An 18,789-nucleotide genomic window follows, 5' to 3' on the forward strand; every position below is an offset into this window, starting at 1 on the left:
ATAACTAGCAATAATAGGTAATTAATTAATGTATATAAAGTTCCAAAAAATGTTGATCTTATTTTATATAGAAAGATACATGTAATGTCAAAGTATTTAATAATTTATTAACAATTGTAACTTTTTTTTGTATATTGTGAAGTATCTTACTCGAACAAAAGATTTTCGAAAATTAGTTTTCTGTATTGATTTTTGCAAAAGATGTTGATCTCATTTTATATGGAAAGGTACACATATAATGTCAAAGTATTTAATAATTTATTAACAATTGTAATTTGTCGTCAATCTCTAATGCTAATTAAAGAAAAAAAAACAAGAAAAAGAAGAGTCAGAGCTGACAACATTTTGTTACATTTTAGTGTCAATATTATATTACTTTAAAGACGATTTATGTATGTTGTGTATATTGTATTTCTTTTTTCCTTTTTTATGTGTATAATATTTTTATAGAAAAAAGAAAATTAGATAATAAATTAATGTATGTAAGTATGCTTTCTCTCTCTCTCTCTCTCTCTCTCTCTCTCTCTCTCTCTCTCTCTATTTCTTTTTCCTTTCTTTTTGTATATAATTATTTATTTATATAATTATTATTGCAATTGTTATTTTTAAAAAGTAAAAAACTAAATAGCGCGCGCGTAGCGCGCGCCTGTGTTGTTCTAGTCTCTAAAGAAAAAAAAGACCGGCGAAAAATCGGCGGAAGTGAGGGAGAACCTCTTCAGATTGATTTGTTTTTACTGAATAAAACTTTAGTTAAAAATTACAATAAAAAATAATAACGTATATTTTAATTAAGAAAATGCAAATTAAGTCAATTAAGTTTAACAAGGATTAGGATTATAGGGATTAGGGTAACGATAATTTCAGTCTTATACTTACAAATCGGCTAAAATAAATTAGAATAGAGTTATAATGTAGTCTGATCGGTAGGAATTTGTCATAACATTCACGAATAATTCAAGTACAAGTAAACACACTTAAAATATAATATATACAATTATTTTAGAATAAATAAAATATACGATTTTTTCAAGCGCACTGGCATACTCCGCATGTTCAGAGAAATAGAATTATAAAGCAATACACAATTTTATACTTAACTCCAGATGAGCTCAATGATAAGACAGATATTCATTGATAATGTTCAGTTTAGTAATATTTAAATTTTATTTAAAATATCAAAAATATCAAAAGTAAAATAATCAAGCGATAGCAGCGTGATACATTAAAAGTACATAGCAAAAGTCGAGCCGTGTATGACCCAAACTTTATTTATATAATATCGTGGCGCTACTTAAGCTTATCCAGAAATCATATGTCAAATAAACTTTCACTTAAAATATCTTAGAAATGATTATAAAATTATAATTAAAAATATAATGGTATATGTACTTGTTATATTAATTCTTCTTTTAGACAGATTTTATCGTATTATCGATATCATTATTCTCAATTGCAAACTTCGTAGTTTTTAAAATAATTTTTATTGCTGTCAATTTTTTGTGTAATTTGTTTAATACAGTTTAATCTTTTCATTATCCGTCAATTGATTCTTATTGTCGATAATACTCTTGGCTCGTTTAATTATATTTGTATCTATTTGGAAAAATTCTCCATTTTGAAAAATCCTCCATTGCATAACGCGCTTTATAACGTTATACCATTTATGTTTATCATAAACATCCAAATTATCGTATAACATGATAAAAGACTTACGAGGTTCTGAAAGAGAAATAGGAGAAGGAAGAATTCCGTCAGCAAGCGAACGGAAAGATTTTGTCAAACTAGAACAGAAGGACCAACCACAAGGATCAACCTTTATATGCTCGATATAGGCAACCAAATGTATTTTAGAAATAAGTCCAAGCACCTCGACCTCAGACAAAATCTCAGCAGTGCCGCTGACCGCCAAACCATTGAGCAAACTAAACAGTACAATATAGATGAAGAAAACGAATAATATAAACACAATGTGGCTCCAGATAGGATGCAATTTGAATTGAATATCATTGGCGTTGAATTCGCCAGTAAACATAATAACAGTTTTGAAGTGTGAAAGATATAAATTGGTAAAACTCTTGTCATTATCGTTGAAGAGCGTGTGGAAGGCCAAAGCAAATGCGCCGAAGAAGGGCAGATAGGGAAGCAAAAAGTATATAAAATTCAGAGAAATAGTCCGGAACATTTCAACGCTGCTGAAAAAATCGTTATACTGGATGTTTAACATCAGTTCGTAAGCCGACAGCAAGATTACTACGACACCGACTTGAAATCCCGCGCCGTGCAGCAAAGTAATGGTGAAAAAAATCAACATGATTTTCAACCAGTTTCTTAAGCTCGCTATATAACACTTAACGCAGAACATAAGTTCGATAATCTCTCGGAAGATGTAGAGCAATAACATCACAATGGTAAAGGCCCATAGTAAGCTGTGAGATCCATTAGCAATTTGTGTCTTATTTTTTTTTTGAATATCCCAAGTCATCTTTAAGATGAAAACGTATAATAGAAAATAAAAAACTGTACAAAAAGTGATATTTGCAAGTAGAATGTGTTGTATTATATTCAATTTAAGATCGATAAAAGAAGAGAGCAACGGATGTTTTAGCAAATGTTTGAGGCGACTGTGGTCGGCGATGTAGTTGAACACTTCCATTTCAGTTTTATTGCATTCCGTGGAAGCATCATCTTGATTCCGTGGAGGCATTAAGCAGCTATAATTAAATTCAATTGTGCACTCGTTCGTATCTTTTTGTATCTGCAGACAGTCATCGAAGTACCGTGATAGCGTATGCGCCGGAATATCTGCGATAGGCGGTATTTTAGAATAGTTCATATGACCGATGTAGCTGCCTCGATGAAGAAGTAAAATCACCGCCTCTTGACAGCCAGCACTGGCTGCATAATGTAGCGGAGTGTTGCCAGTGTCTTCTATAAAACAAATAAATTGTAATGAGAAAAAAATTGTACAGCTTGTAAAAAGACATTTTCTTATTATATGTATGTACGTGAATAAAAATTGTCAATTACGCGTCCCTATTCGGTCAAAAAATCGCCATTTTTCCATAGAAGTTTTCTTACACAGATAATTATTTCAACTTTTTTGCCTTATCAATAGTATAGATAGCACGAGCAGTGAAATAATATTTCGCGCATTACTTTTTCGCACGTTTACGTCGTTTTACATATGTTTTCTTTGTTATTAGGCTTGGTCTACAATACATGGAGTAAGCAAGAAGTAAGAAGTAAGAGTAAAGCCTTCGGCACACGATATTATTTTTTATGCTAGATCGCATACGGGGCATTTTAATACGCGTTCTGATTAGCTCAGATGATTATTTCACCAATCGTAAGCCAATGAGGATACGTGATAAGACGTCTCGTATGCGATCCAACATAAAAAATCGCATCATGTGCCGAAGGCTTAAGATAATTTCCTTCCGCGCTGTGATTGACCGAGCGTTAAGAAAAGCAGGAGTAGGTGTAAGACGAAATAAAAATAATTTGTTTCACTTGCGCCCTTACGCCAGTTTTCTTACACTGAATTAACTCTTTTACGCCTAGTCTTACTTTTTACTCCATGCTTACTCCAGCTATTGTAGACCAGGGGCTCGATTCTTGAATTCATTCGCAAGAGAAACGTATTCGCAAATTCTGTTCTTACAGAAAAGTTAAAAATTTATTGGCTATCATATAGCTTTTAACCAATAAACTTGCAACTTTCGATTAGAGCGGGTATTTGCGCATACGTTTCTCTTGCAAATGACTTCAAGAATCGAGCTCCAGGCCTCACACTTGCATACACATTTTCTTACGGCACGCAGTAACTGACTCTTACAAAATTATCGATGTTTTTTTGTTTTTACAAATCTAATCTTAGCTAATTTGTCAATTCGTTTGTTCCTAAAAAAAATGTAACAATTTTCCACGCACTTGTAACAAAAAATAACATGTGCAATCTGTGTGGTTCAGCTATTGTCCACTCGTAAACGCATTTGCCTTCGACTCGTGCATCCATTCCACGCACAGTGGACAAAAAAAATTTTTTTCACTTGTTGCCTAATGTTAGAACCGTCTTGGCAAACATTTTTTGTAGTAATATTGTATACTTTTAAGAATTTTTCATATGTTAAATTTAAGAAAATTTCTAAAAAAATTTTTAATTTAAAATTTTCTTAAGTTTTGTTTAAATTATAGAATACAAATTTTAAAAAATTATGAAATAAATGAATTTACAAGAATATACAAAGATTTCTAGAAAAAATTCAGTAAAATAAATAGTTTTTTTCATATGTTTTTATATTTGCTTAGAAAGAATTTATTTTTCTATAATAGATTGTATGAACAGTATCACGTTATTTTAAAACAATTATAATTTGTATCAAAAAATTGAAAAATATTTTTTTAATTATAAAATTTATATAAAAATTATAAAAAATTATAAGAATTTTTACCAGGGTAAACATAATTTTAATATCTATTTGTCATTCAAAAAGTAATATGTATTATTTGTAACCATGTACTTACTATCAATACAACGAACATTTACGTTTTCTTGTTCCAGAATCAACTTCAGACATTTTAGTTGATTGGGTATACTATCAACTCCTCGTTTTCCTGACCTTTTTGACAGCTCCTGAAGCTCCTTACAGGCACTTAGAATCAAATCATTAGCCATACTTGGTTCTGTTTTTAGCAGTACTTGAAGAATAGTATAATTACTCTCCTGAATAGCTGCTTGCGCAGCTTTCTTCACGTTGATTTGTTTTCCCTCAAGTTTTTCCAGGATTCTAATTGCAACATTGTGGAAACCTCGTTTGGAAGCATGCGCAGTCAGCTCTAACAGCTCTTTGGCTACATTCTTAAGAATGTTTATTTCGACGAGTTCCATACTTCTCAAGAAGTTTGTCTTATCCTCAACCGTCAGGTAATATTTAAGATCGTCTTCCTTTATCTCACGACTTTCATATTCGAGTTTTAGATCCGGCCACTTCTGCCGAATTACCTCTTGTGTTCTGCCATCTGGCTGTTGCTGGGTTGTTTTTAATATCAAATTCACCATTTTCCGGTTGTTCTCTATCGCTGCCAAATGGAGAGCTGTTTTATCTTCGCTATTTGGAATATTGATGCTGGCGCCTCTATCCAACAATAGTTTTACACACTGCCGGTCGTTCTTCTTCACCGCAATATGCAGGGCAGTCCGTTCGTCTTGTCCTGCCCGGAGATCTGGATTTATCTGAATTTTCGATTTTGGCGAAAATAATAAAACTTTTAACGTCTCCGCGTGTCCACCTTCTGTGGCGAAATGGATAGGAGCATAATTTTTCGATTTGTCCTCTCTATTAGGTTTTGCTTGATTCTGTAATAAAAACTCCACAAACTCTGTCAGGCCATTTTTGCTAGCTATATCAAGGCATGCTTCTTTCGTATTCGGATCTACATAGTTAATATCCAGAATTGGCGGCTGTTCTTTTAAATCTTGTTCTATAATATTTTTAAAAGAACGGAAGTTCTTAGACCGTAAAGCATTAAACAGTGACTTGTGAACTTCTTCGCTGTTTTGAGGTACATTCAAGCAAATATCAATGTGCTCCTGCGCTTTCTTACTGAGATCCATTTTATTACCTAAATAAAATTTTTATTTAGATTTTTGATTGTTTAAATATAAAAAGAGATTATTCTATTAATTATAATAAAGAATTATAAATATAAAATATTAAAATGTTTTTTGAAAAAAAAGGTAATTCAATGTTTTTTTACGATTAGATCAAATAAAGACAAAATTGTTTTTTTAACCCTAATAAAAATTATATTCTCAGAATTTTTTATATAATTTTTATAATAATTTAATAATTTTTAAATAAATTTTTTATATAATTTCCTAATTTTATAACTTGTTTGAAAAAAACTTTTTATTTTTTGTAGAGAAATATTTAGATAAATATAACTATTAAATACAGAGGTATTCACGCTTGTATAGTATTTAAAATATATTATCAAAAAGAATAGGCTTCTGGCTGTTCAGCCAAGAATTCTGCGTTGACAATGACTACACAACTACAAATGGTAGGAATAAAAATTATAAGAAGAGAAAATGACGTGTTGACAATTTATCCTTGCGTGCCATTTCCTTATCATTTGCTTTGTTCAAATTTATTAAAAATTAAAATTGGTGAATAAAACAGTATATGAAAGGTACATTTTTCGTTCTTTTTGATAGCTGTTAAATTATTTCGTTACTTAATTAAGCTTTGTATGACACAGTTTATTAACTGTCGAAGAGAAAACATAGTTTTTAAAGAAAAAATATAGTATATCTTATAAATGTACTAAAGCGATCTACAGTGTCATTTCATTGAAATATTATTTTATTTAAAAATAACATGCAAAAATTCTCGCATGATATTTCTCCTATCTGACACCACTAATTTAATATGACTGTTCTCATTTTTCCTCTACGTGCTCTATGAATGAAGATATTGTAATACAAAGTTCAAAATGTAAATTTTTCAGCTACATCGTCGACTTTGTAGAACTGCAACTGGGTAGGTACAAAAGCTCTCGGTTGTCTACGACAACGACTTTCTGCCACTCGAATTGTTATTGAAATATTCTTTCCTGTATAGAAAATTATATGTATAGCAAGAGAAAAGTCAATCCGTCCACGCTAAGCACGGAAAAACTTAGATTTTTCTCGTAGTGCGCTTTGGGCGGGAAACTCGGCGAAAATCCAATTTTTTCCGTGTTTGGTGGGGACGGATTGACTTTTCTCTAGCTATACACATAATTTTCTATACAGGAAAGAATATTTCAGTAACAATTCGAGTGGCAGAAAGTCGTTGTAGACAAAATGCCTGGAATCTATGATTTTGCCTGTGTTTCCTATGGAAAAGCTAAAAAAATTCAGTTTTCCAACGTCGGGGGGCCTAAAAATTATTGCTTCCGCTAACATTACATTTTTGTTGTAAAAAAAATCACGTTGATTGAAGGTGGCAGGATTAAATGAGAACAGACGAAGTCATAAGAATTTAGTTAGTCTTGCAAAACTAACAGAGTATTCGGTTTGTACATTTTCACGAATTTTTATCTGTAATCGGTTGCTTTTTTTCTTAATAGATGTAACAAAGACAAAATTTTATGTCGGGGGCCCCGCGTGTGTTTCGCCTCTAGATTTTGGTTATCGCGGGCAGGATATCGTGGGCGGGTTATCGCGGGCAACTTCATCGTCGTGTATAAGTGATTCTTTAATATCTTCTTTTAATATTCTAACACGTATTTATACAAATATTATAATACTCTTTACGGCGTTTTGTTCAACGTTTTTTAGAATTGTAAAATTTTAAAACTAAAAGAACATATTTAACATATAAACATATATTTAATATATTTAACATTTTTTTTTATTTTAACTAAAAAAACATATGTTGTAAAAAGCAACTCTTATCAAAATCGAGTAATAACAAGATAAATCAATTACAAAATAAGTTTGTGGCTCTTAATACAGCTCTCAATACAAACTTACTATTTAATGTTGCAAATAATTTTTATATTATGTCGAGTGTTTCGGATCCGATGGCCAAATGCCGTCGGATGCTTTCAAGCTATTGTATGTTATTGTATATACTTTCATATTATTTGAAATGTTTTTAAGTTACAAAACAATCAAGCAAAAATTTATACAAACTTATAATTAAATAATCATATCTTATCCATAATAATTAAAAAATATATTTGTTAAAATCTGCAGAATAAAATTTGACAAAATTAATATTTTGTAAAAACAAAAAAATGAAAATTTAGATTTTATGAAGATGTTCCGTGACTAAAGTTTTAGATGTATGAAAAAAAATAAAATAAAATAAAAACGAAATTAAATATTGTAGAAAATATGCACACCGCTATTATAATCCATTTCTATTCAGAGCGCAATTGTTTACAGTGAAGTGTCATCATCGCATTTTTTCATATAAGTATGACCTAACGAGAAAGTCTTCGATTTTTTGTTTGAGACAACTCACATAGGACTGCCCCTCAAAAAAGCAATTTTGTCATTAAACTGATGATTTTTTTTTTGTTGGATCTTGTGTCTTCGATCTTGAGTACTGAGGTATAGTACTAAATACTATTTAAATATTGTTGCTTGCCTGTGCGATGCTGGGCTTGCTGCTTACCGCGTGTGCTTGTCGGTATGGGGTCTTCGTCGATACGCGGCCGAAGAAATGACTCCTCTCAATTTGTTTTTTCGCTTTTATTGCGCCATTTTAGAACGTTCCTTCGCACGCGCGATTCGATAATACACTTTACTTAGCAATGGCCGAGAGTGAGTGATAATTCTGCTTTGAATTATTGGCGCGCTCTAGAGCGAAATTAATCAAATGGGGCTGAACCACTGAAATATAATATAACCGGTGTTACGTATAAGGTTGTGCACGACCAATACGTCCAAATAAATTCTTTCCAATACGCTTACACATCCGCACACGCAATCTCTAACAAGGAAGATTCTGGATTCGAATCGGTATACGCGTGCAAGGACAGGAACAAACACGTCGCAGAGACGCCGGTTGTCGAGGCTTCACGGTCCCCCTTCGTCCCCGCGTCAAGATTGGCCAAGGGTATCGAGAGGGCGGACCGTATAGAAGTAAAGAAAGTTCATTGCCTTGGATTAGCCGATTACGTTTAATAAACGTTTATTGACACTTGAATGCAAATTAAATAACAACTCGGCTTTGAAAATCGAATATACACGAGTAATCGACGAGTATAAAAGGGTAAATCACATGTCATTAGTAGAGTCTCCCGACGACGACGGATTTTACATGCCGCACCACGCCGTCATAAAAAATTCAAGCAATACAACTAAGGTCCGCGTCGTATTTGACGCGTCGGCTAAATCTACTAGCGGTATATCTTTAAATGACGCATTAATGATAGGACCTACCATACAAAATAAACTCTTTGCACACTTGATTCGATTCCGTATATACAATTACGTAATCACGGCGGACATCGAAAAAATGTACCGCCAGGTGTTAATTCACGATGATGACCGTCGGTTCCAACGAATTTTATGGCGCGAAAAAGGCGAGATTAAAACTTACCAGCTAAACACGCTAACTTTCGGCGTATCGTCGTCACCGTATCTAGCAATTCGGACCCTCCACCAACTTGCGGAAGACGAAGGTCACTTATATCCAAACGCAGCCGAGATTCTTAAAAACCATATGTATGTGGACGATTTACTAACCGGCGGAGAGTCCATCGAACGGGTTCGAACAATTAGAGACGAAATCATAACGCTACTGTCACGCGGCGGCTTTCCCATCCGACAATGGGCCTCAAACGACGCGCGAGCGATAGACGATCTCCCTAACCACGCGTTACACGCCAGTTACGTGTTCGAGGACGATCAACCTTTAAAGACCCTCGGTATCTCGTGGAATACTTATGACGACAAAATACGTTATTCGACACGCGCAATTAAAATCACTGAGATCGTGACAAAAAGGAAAATATTATCCGAGATATCAAAAATTTTTGATCCAATAGGCCTTTTAGGACCAGTAATTTTATACGCCAAACGAATGATACAGGATGTATGGAAAAGTGGAATACAATAGGACGAGTCGATACCACAATCAATACACACGGAGTGGTCGGAATACGCCCGACAATTAGAATCATTGAATCAAATTGCTTTTGATCGTAAATTATTACCGGATGAATACCGTGAAGTTCAACTGCATGGGTTCTGTGATGCCAGTGTTACAGGGTATGGCGCGTGTCTGTATGTTCGAGCAGTCGGACAGGACGGAGGAATCGTCGTTAGCCTATTATGCGCGAAATCACGCGTAGCCCCGCTAAAAACGGTTACGATTCCACGGTTAGAATTATGCGGCGCGCTGCTACTAGCCCGATTATACGACGAAGTAATCGACACGTTAAAGATCATACTTAATAAAATAATTTTCTGGAGCGATTCAACCATTGTATTACACTGGTTAAAAACACCTCCACACGCGCTTAAAACTTATGTCGCGAATCGCGTCGCGGAGATACAAGAAATCATGAAAACAATTGAATGGCGTCATGTAAGAACCGAAGACAACCCGGCCGACGCGATTTCGAGGGGACAGCTACCTGATGCGTTTCTGCAGAACAATACATGGCGAACAGGGCCTCCGTGGTTAAACAAAGGTGAAGGCGAATGGCCTCGCGAAAATTTACGACCCGTCGAGATCACCGAGTTAAGAAAAAATGTTTGCTTAACAACGATTCTTAAGGATTTTAGTATATTAGAAAAATATTCATCGTATGCCAAATTGTGCAAGGTCGTAGCCTATTGTCTCCGATTTCGACCTTCCAACATTTACAAAGGGCTATTATCTCCGAAAGAAATAAACGAGGCCGAGACACGGATAATGAAATTGCTTCAAGCGTCGCAATTTTCCGATGAACTCAAAAAATTAAACAATAAACAATCGCATCAAAGCAGGTTCGCCGGTCTGAATCCATTTATAGACGAAGACGGCTTATTACGCGTAGGAGGACGTCTTCAAGCTTCGGATTTGACATTTGCGCAAAAACATCCGATCCTACTTCCGAGCCGGAATCGTATTACTGATCAGATCATTCGCGAAATACACGAACAATACCATCATACAGGAATTCAGACAACACTATACACATTGAGACAAAGATTTTGGCTACTCGATGGCAGGAACCAGGTGCGAAAAATAATACGCGCGTGTGTGCGGTGCCAAAGATTCAACGCCCAGACGATCGAATATAAAATGGGTAATCTCCCGGCCCCCCGCGTGCGCGAGACAATGCCTTTCTCTAACACCGGCATTGATTTTTGCGGACCTTTTCACATAAAGGAGAAAAAACATAGAAACCGAAACCGCATTAAAGTATATGTATGCGTGTTTGTTTGCATGTCTGTAAAGGCAATACATCTGGAGACAGTAAGCGATCTATCGTCGGAAGGTTTTCTCGCGGCATTGAGAAGATTCGTCGCAAGGAGAGGTTTGCCAAGTCATATTTACTCCGACAACGGGACCAATTTTATCGGCGCGAATAATCAATTAAAGGAGCTATATGCTTTGTTTAATTCGAACGATCACAAAGAATTAATAAACAAATACTCAGTCAAACATCGCGTATCGTGGCACTTTATACCTCCAGCCGCCCCTCACTTCGGTGGACTGTGGGAATCCACCGTAAAAATTTTTAAACACCATTTGAAACGCGTGGTAGGAGACTTGCTATTTACGTTTGAGGAATTTAATACATTTATAATCGAAATTGAAGGAATCCTTAATTCCAGGCCAATTACCGCCTTATCCTCAGACCCGAACGACTTACTCGCGCTTACGCCAGCCCACTATTTAATTGGCAGACCTATAGCGGCCCCCCCGGAGGGCGAGTTCCTTTCTGTTACAGCTAATCGACTGTCCACATGGCAGCACATTACCAAGGTGCGGCAAAATTTCTGGACGCGATGGCAACTAGAATATTTAAATGAGCTACAAAAACGAGTTAAGTGGTCGAAGAGCTCATCTAACATAAAAATTGGAACCATCGTAATTATAAAGGAACGAAACCTGCCTTGCACACAATGGGCACTGGGCAGAATAATCAAACTGTACCCGGGCGACGATGGAACGGTACGAGCTGTCGATGTTAAAACAGCGCACGGGATGGTGAGACGAGCTACAAAGGGTCTATGCCCTCTTCCAGTCGACCAGTAAATCAAGCCATCAAGTCGATACGCAAACACAAAATTATCCACGTCCCAGATGCGGCTCAGAGCTTTGGCTCCTAGGCGTTGCCGCAATCATAGAAGCACACGGCTCAGGGCTTGTCCCCAGGCGTTGCCGTGCGCATAGACCTCAGCTCAGAGGGAATGTCCTCCCAAGCGCTGCTGTGTGTCTAAAATCCGGCTCAGGGTCGAAAACCCCCAGGCGTTGCCGGAAATAACGTGCAATTAAAATACCAAAAAATAAACATTGTATGCATTATTATTCGAAGATTGTACGTTATTATGCGAAGATTATGCGAAATCTATTGTATACGATGGCATGCCGTTAACATATGCGAATACTTCAAATATACGATGCGATAATTATAGATCTATGATATCATTGATTGGTACCCTCTCAAAGGGGGGAGTATGTTACGTATAAGGTTGTGCACGACCAATACGTCCAAATAAATTCTTTCCAATACGCTTACACATCCGCACACGCAATCTCTAACAAGGAAGATTCTGGATTCGAATCGGTATACGCGTGCAAGGACAGGAACAAACACGTCGCAGAGACGCCGGTTGTCGAGGCTTCACGGTCCCCCTTCGTCCCCGCGTCAAGATTGGCCAAGGGTATCGAGAGGGCGGACCGTATAGAAGTAAAGGAAGTTCATTGCCTTGGATTAGCCGATTACGAACTCTTACTCTCGTTCGAACCTTTGGACAGTCAAGTTGAGTCGAGTTAGACATTGTGTGAATATTCCTTGTGAGATACGTGCGCCGGATTCAAGCGACTCAGGGTGAACGCGTCACCCCCAGGCGTTGTCGCGCACTACGTGTGATATTATATTACATAAACATATTAAGGCAATAAACAGTTAAATAAACAATCAGAAACATTAGTGTTTGCTTACTGTCTTTACATTATACTTGTGACAAAACCAATTGTGAAATTGAACCACAGTGCCGATGCTAAACCATCGACGCTGATAAAAAACTACACAACAACCGAAATGAGTGCGGCGGTAGAATCCCTTTGTTAAAAGTGATCCGAGAGAGAGCGTTCTAAGAGGTATTCTTATCTCTTTTTGACTACTTGTTCATAAACTTTTTACAGGATTGTACAATCACGTGAACGCGTTAGTTAAAAAAAAACAAGGATACTTCTTAGACCCTCTTTGTCGGATCGCGACACTAGCGCTCGCACTCGTTCCGGACATATTATATTTTAATGGACCGAACACATCTAGAACGATTCTGATTGGTTACAGTAATCACAGACTAAATGTAAAATCAGATAATAAAATTATATTTTTTCTGTAATTTTACATAAAGCTGGTTTTTTTCTTTAGTTATTGTAAAAATACCGCTTAAATGTAAAACTACAAGTTATTTTTGCATAAAAATAGCATTTTTACCTTAAAAATCTGGAAAAAAAATTAACAGTAATAATTAGATAATATTCCGGTTGTAAACGTGTAATTTCCATGTAGAAGTACATGGATTTTTTTCAATGTTTAGCAGATTTCAGATTCTGATGAAAATTACTGCGACTTTTACATATAATTGTCTGTAATATCCATTTATTATTTCACTTTATTACATTCTTTTATTATCGATATTAATATTTCGGAAATATACAGTAAATATGTAAGTATTGCTCATCTCTTGCGTTTTTATTGAAGTAACTTGCATTTTCTTATTTCTTATTAGAATACACTTCTTTGTGGTGTTATATTAATAATGCTTTGTTTATATTTTCTTATTAATATATATTTATTATATGCACTTATTTCTGAGACATTTTTGAAACATCTCTGACGAAAAACTTTGAAGCTTTTCTTTATTACCCAAAGTTCAATGTTATATTAACCGATTCCGAATATTCAATAGTTTAATATCTTTGGAATTACTTGATTGTAGTCCAACCGAATCTTAGCAAGACTGATTTTTTTATCGAATCGCTTTGAATCATATTTTCAATTTCATGCTGGAATGTTTGAGTGGTAGTGAGTTGCAATGAGCTCATGCAATGATGAGTCATATTATTTAAATTGCTTGCGGCGGCACGCTTTTTAATTTAACAATATAGAAAATAGAACATAAATATGATTGGAGCGTCTTATTTTTTTAAACGATATAGCAATGAAGAAACTAAAGAATATACGAACGTTTGTTTGAGACTATCTTTACTTATCTCGATGTAGCCGGTACAATCACTTCAGTAAACGAGTTAACATGACATCAACACAATTTTTATATATAGTAGTCTCACTTTATTTATATTTACACTCTGTATTTGTTTCTGTGCTATTGATATTATTAATTATTCGTTTTTTTACTGCATCTTGTTATTTTTTGAAAATGTTTAGAGTATATTTACAAAAACGTGAATGCATAAAGCATGAAAACAGATATATACATTTTATGTTTGACATATTATTTTTGTTCTTTAATGATTATTCATATATTTTAACATTTTATTATTTTGAATTATTGATTGCGTTAAGCAGATTGTGATAAATAAGAAATATTTCTTTGTCATATATATATTGCAAACAGCAATAATAACTGTTAAGAGCGTCCAGGATATTTTAAGGAGGGGAGAGCATGATATAATATATCACTTCTAGATTAACAAGCGTATGATTTATATTTATATACTTTTTAGTATTAAAGCTTTCTCATCGCGACAAGGTAGGTGTAAATCGAGAAAGTTTTTTGTTAAAAATATTTATTATTATTTTGTTTTATATTTTTTAATATTTTGTTATATTTTTGTGCTTTGTTAAAAATTCAAATTATTTAGAAGTTTTTTTTATAGTAAATTAATTAAAGATTTTTAAGGTAAATAATTTTTTTTTAATAAAAAAATAAAACTAAGAGTTTAAAATAAAGTATTTAATTGATATTTAATTAGTCGGATAATCTTATTTTATCGGAGGAGGGGGGGAGGCAATTGCCCTTTTTTACGGATGCTCATGATAACTGTATAATTTTAATTTTTTGCCTATGTGTATATATATATATATATATATGTAGTAACATGTGCTATAATAATATTTTTTTAATTACTAATAAAATGACAATAACAAATACATTTGAATTTTTTTATTTATCTTTGTTTTATGTCGAGATAAATTTATTATGACAAAAAAATCAGAATAAGCAATTGAAAATAAAAATTAAAAGTTAAATTGTCTATCTTTTTGTATATAAATACCGCAACTTTATATAATCAAAGAAAGTTGACCATTATTACATTCACATTTTGCGGGGAAAGGCTGGCATTATGTAATTTGTTGTTGAATCCAGGGTATGTTTTTAGATATGTCAACGTAAATGTAATATTCCTTTGTAAGGTCAAAACCAACTTGGCAAACACTTTCCAAAAAAATCCCACGTAAATAATAACGGCCGGTTATTTCATCGAAAATGACTAGTCCACCTCCGGTGTCACCGGGAACGTTGCAAAGAGTGCCTTTGTTTCCACCGATACAAAGAGTGTAATTTGATATGTGGCGGGAATAAATCTCGTTATTCCAGACACAAATCTCCTATAATTTACATAAATTTTTCTGATTTTTGTTTGCGATATTTAATTTTATAATAATAGCGTGAAATTTAATATTTCCATAAATCATTTCAGCGTTTCAAAATTGTACGGAATTTTATTATTCCAACAGTGTTCACGAAAATTGTCTGTACCATTTCTTCGCATTTTTAACTTTTTAGTAGATGCGTGGGGTATATTTTACATAAGGTTTTTTGATTTTCTCGATTTTCTTGATTTTACATAGAAACATTATTTTTAACGCAGCTGTTTTTAGTAAATAAAATTAAAAGTTTAAAATTATATATATGTGTGTGTGTGTGTGTGTGTGTGTGTGTGTGTGTGTGTGTGTGTGTGTGTGTGTGTGTGTGCGTATATATATTTAAGATATGTGCAATAAGAAATAGTACTAAATGAAAAATAAAAAATATTAATTAGTTTATTATTTATAATATAATTAATGTGAAGTGTTAACTTATAACCCGCGCGTCTTAATTCTTACGTTTCAAATTTTGACTCTGAAGGAGTTAATTAAATTCATTCGCTGATCCTACTCAAAGCGTCCAAAGACTTTATTATAGATAGAGTCACTGCACCAGTCGCTGAACGGTCACCAGTAAATGACTGCTTAAGAAAAATATCAAAATAATAACAGTGTAGAATAATAAATTGTAAATTAATTGATATTTTGAAATATATTTTTTATAAACATTTGATTAAAATATAATTTCTTATTTAAAAATGTCATTATATTACGTAAAAAAGAGAAATATGCACCGGTCATTTACTAGTGTTTTTGGCATTTTCTCACTTTTTTAAATAAAACTTATTTATTTTCTTATTTTCTTCAAAATATTATGTAACATTTTAAAAGAATAAATATACAGCTATTAGTATAGAATAATGTATTATTATTATTTTTTTTATTGACGCACTATAATTTATAATATAAATCGTAAATTTCTTATTTGTTCATTAACTGGCGCAGTGACCCTACATGTGTGCAGTAAATATTGTTGTTGAACGCAACAATATTGATATTAAATCCCACGCTAGCAAATAACTGTAATGAAATCGAACAAAGAATATTGCAAATCATTTTTAATAATACAAAAATATTAATGCATTTTTATGATATAAATGTTCTGAATTTGTGTTGTCGAGGTATCCTCACGTTGCAAGCGTTTTATTTTTTTACAATTTTTCATTGCTGTTGGAATTTAATACATATTGATCAAACACTCAAAAAATTAGTTTACATTTATAAATATTTACCTGATTCAGTATCGGCATCCTCGCCATCAGTGGATATTTGATGTCAGTATAATTTGACCTACAACAAATTGAGCGCCATCCCACAGTATATCCCACATTATTAATGTTCTGATAGTTCATCGAATCGGACCACAGACAAATAGGCTTAATGAAAGGACTGTACTCAATAGGCCTGTTTAGAAATGCAATCGCTAAATTGGAATCAATAGACATTTTTACATAGTCAGGATGAATTTTATAGTACGCAATTCTCCTTTTTGTGAGACTTTCTTCTTTCGCAGATATATTAGGATCAAAGATCGCAAACAAATTAATAGAATGTTCTTTGACGTCGAAAGAGAAGCGTGACAAGCAATGCGCCGCTATAAAAATGAAATCTGCATGAAATACATTTTATAATAGTCAATATTATCAAAAACTAAACTTTTTTTAAATCAGAAAATAAAAAAGATAAAATTTTAGTTAAAATCAAAAATTAAAAGTATAATAGTAAAAATGAAGTTTTGATAATTATCTTTGATAATTGTTGTATACAAATACATTTTAATATGCATGAAAATTACAATTAATGTCAAATTTTATATTTTATTATTTAAAAATATAAATCAATACAAATAAATCTTTTGCCAAAAAACAGATATTGAACCACAAGAAATTCACATTGTTTGAGACACGGGAGATAATATTGGATTTCTTTTTTCAATCTTTTAGTATACCTGTTATAATATGAAGAGTTGTCAGAATGGAACCAGAACACATAAACAAGGTGTCTGATTCTTTAAGGATGTTCACCACCCATGGCCATTGGCCAGGAGATATTTCCTGACCATTAGAATATTGACGATTTATACTGTCGGTATAATAGTTAGTGATACCGCATTCATCGTTGGCAAATTCGACAGAAGAAGTGGGTCTAGAGTGTCTCAAGTATTTTATAATATCTTGATCTGGATTTTTATAATTGCTCGAATTTCGAAACCATATCCAAGAATTGTTGTTTGGTGGGTACACAATATGTCCCAGTTCAATAGTAGCATTGGTATTTCTATTTGCTAAGACAAAAAGTAATAGTAAATTAATTCAAATTGCACATTTAACATAAAAAAATAAATTTTTTTAAAAATAGAAACCATTTTCAAACACAAATAATAACTTTTTTTTAATAAAGATGAAAAATATAATAAAAAGGATATTTTAGCCGATTTGATTCATTATTTTATTCTTATTCTATTTATTTTTATTCTATTTTATTGTCTTAAATAAATAATTATATACGTAGATACAAATAAGTTCTATCTTGATATAATTCGAGAGAATAAGTGTCTAAAAATAGCTCACTCTTTTTATTTATACATATATAACATATATTAAATAAATACGGTACTTACATTCAAGGTCGAAACAAATTTGATAATTATTAAACCATATCGCAAACACGGTTGGAATTGGTTCATGCGAGGGATAATAAATATGATACAACAAAGGTTTATTTTGACGAACAGCTCGAATAGTGTCATTTATCGTGTGTGCCAATTCTAATCGAAAGTCTCGAGTTCGGATGGAATTCCGTTTTTGAAATACAGAAATACATAATAAAAAAACTATTTTTATATATAACAAATAATAAATTGAAATTTTACTTTAAGTTTTTGTATGTATTTGTCTTAATTCTTAATTATTTGTCATATTGCAAGACAACTACATAATCAATTTTATTTTACAGATATTTACTTATATCGAAAAATTATTTCAAATATCTCAATATATATATATATATATATATATATATATATATACAAAATTTAATTATTTTACTTAATATCAATTATTAAGAATATATTTCTAAATTATGTTTTAGTTATTTATAAGTACATCTGCTTTTAAAGAAAAAGATTTAGCTTATTTTCTACAGTAAAAATTGGAAAATTAATAACGACATTAAGGAGACAAACGTTTTTTCTTTAACTTTATGTATTAAAAAAGTTAGTAATTAATAATTGCTTTTATTAATTATCACAAATTTACGTAAATTTTTTTTACATTTTTAATACTATAGATAATACTTACTGTTATTTCATTGTGAGTATTTAAAGCTATTTTTAAGTGATATTCATCATTTACATAAGGAGATAGTATTTTAATCTGTCCTAACAAGTTAGTTGGCCCAGATTGAGTCATATTCGTGAAATATTCGGAACAATTAGTTTGTTGTTGA

General features: G+C 32.7%; 2 protein-coding genes across 3 annotated transcripts; both read right to left on the minus strand.

Annotated features, from left to right (window-relative positions):
- Nucleotides 1–879: 879 nt before the first annotated feature.
- Nucleotides 880–12,999, minus strand: LOC105837489 (transient receptor potential cation channel protein painless). Of its 2 annotated transcripts, XM_036282957.1 has the most exons (4): nt 12,235–12,999; nt 8,142–8,386; nt 4,525–5,622; nt 880–2,928 (listed from the first exon to the last, which is right to left on the minus strand). In XM_036282957.1, the coding sequence occupies exons 3-4, from the start codon at nt 5,612–5,614 to the stop codon at nt 1,511–1,513; spliced, it is 2,508 nt and encodes an 835-aa protein (XP_036138850.1). In that variant the 5' UTR covers nt 5,615–5,622; nt 8,142–8,386; nt 12,235–12,999; the 3' UTR covers nt 880–1,510. The 2 variants fall into 2 exon arrangements, with proteins under 2 accessions (XP_036138850.1, XP_028046171.1); XM_028190370.2 differs by lacking the exon at nt 12,235–12,999 and having other exon boundaries at nt 890–2,928; nt 8,169–8,526.
- A 1,907-nt stretch (nt 13,000–14,906) lies between these two features.
- LOC118644493 (venom protease-like) lies at nt 14,907–18,157 on the minus strand. Its single transcript, XM_036283114.1, has 4 exons — nt 17,963–18,157; nt 17,291–17,626; nt 16,575–16,951; nt 14,907–15,303 (listed from the first exon to the last, which is right to left on the minus strand). Exons 2-4 carry the CDS (start codon nt 17,331–17,333, stop codon nt 15,037–15,039), a joined length of 687 nt encoding a protein of 228 aa, XP_036139007.1. The 5' UTR covers nt 17,334–17,626; nt 17,963–18,157; the 3' UTR covers nt 14,907–15,036.
- Nucleotides 18,158–18,789: the final 632 nt, after the last annotated feature.

The sequence above is a fragment of the Monomorium pharaonis genome, chromosome 2, assembly GCF_013373865.1.
Source record: "Monomorium pharaonis isolate MP-MQ-018 chromosome 2, ASM1337386v2, whole genome shotgun sequence".
Classification (NCBI taxonomy): Eukaryota; Metazoa; Arthropoda; class Insecta; order Hymenoptera; family Formicidae; genus Monomorium; species Monomorium pharaonis.

Bases quoted from the DNA above. Each gene is read 5' to 3' on its own strand.
- LOC105837489 (XM_036282957.1), bottom strand. From the start codon at position 5,614: ATGGATCTCAGTAAGAAAGCGCAGGAGCACATTGATATTTGCTTGAAT. The intron at 2,929-4,524 runs GTAAGTACATGG...TTTGTTTTATAG, and splicing joins AAATGTTCGTTGTATTGATA to AAGACACTGGCAACACTCCG.
- LOC118644493 (XM_036283114.1), bottom strand. From the start codon at position 17,333: ATGTGTTCTGGTTCCATTCTGACAACTCTTCATATTATAACAG. The intron at 16,952-17,290 runs GTATACTAAAAG...TATTTCATGCAG, and splicing joins AACTCTTCATATTATAACAG to ATTTCATTTTTATAGCGGCG. The intron at 15,304-16,574 runs GTAAATATTTAT...TGTAAATTATAG, and splicing joins GGATGCCGATACTGAATCAG to GAGATTTGTGTCTGGAATAA.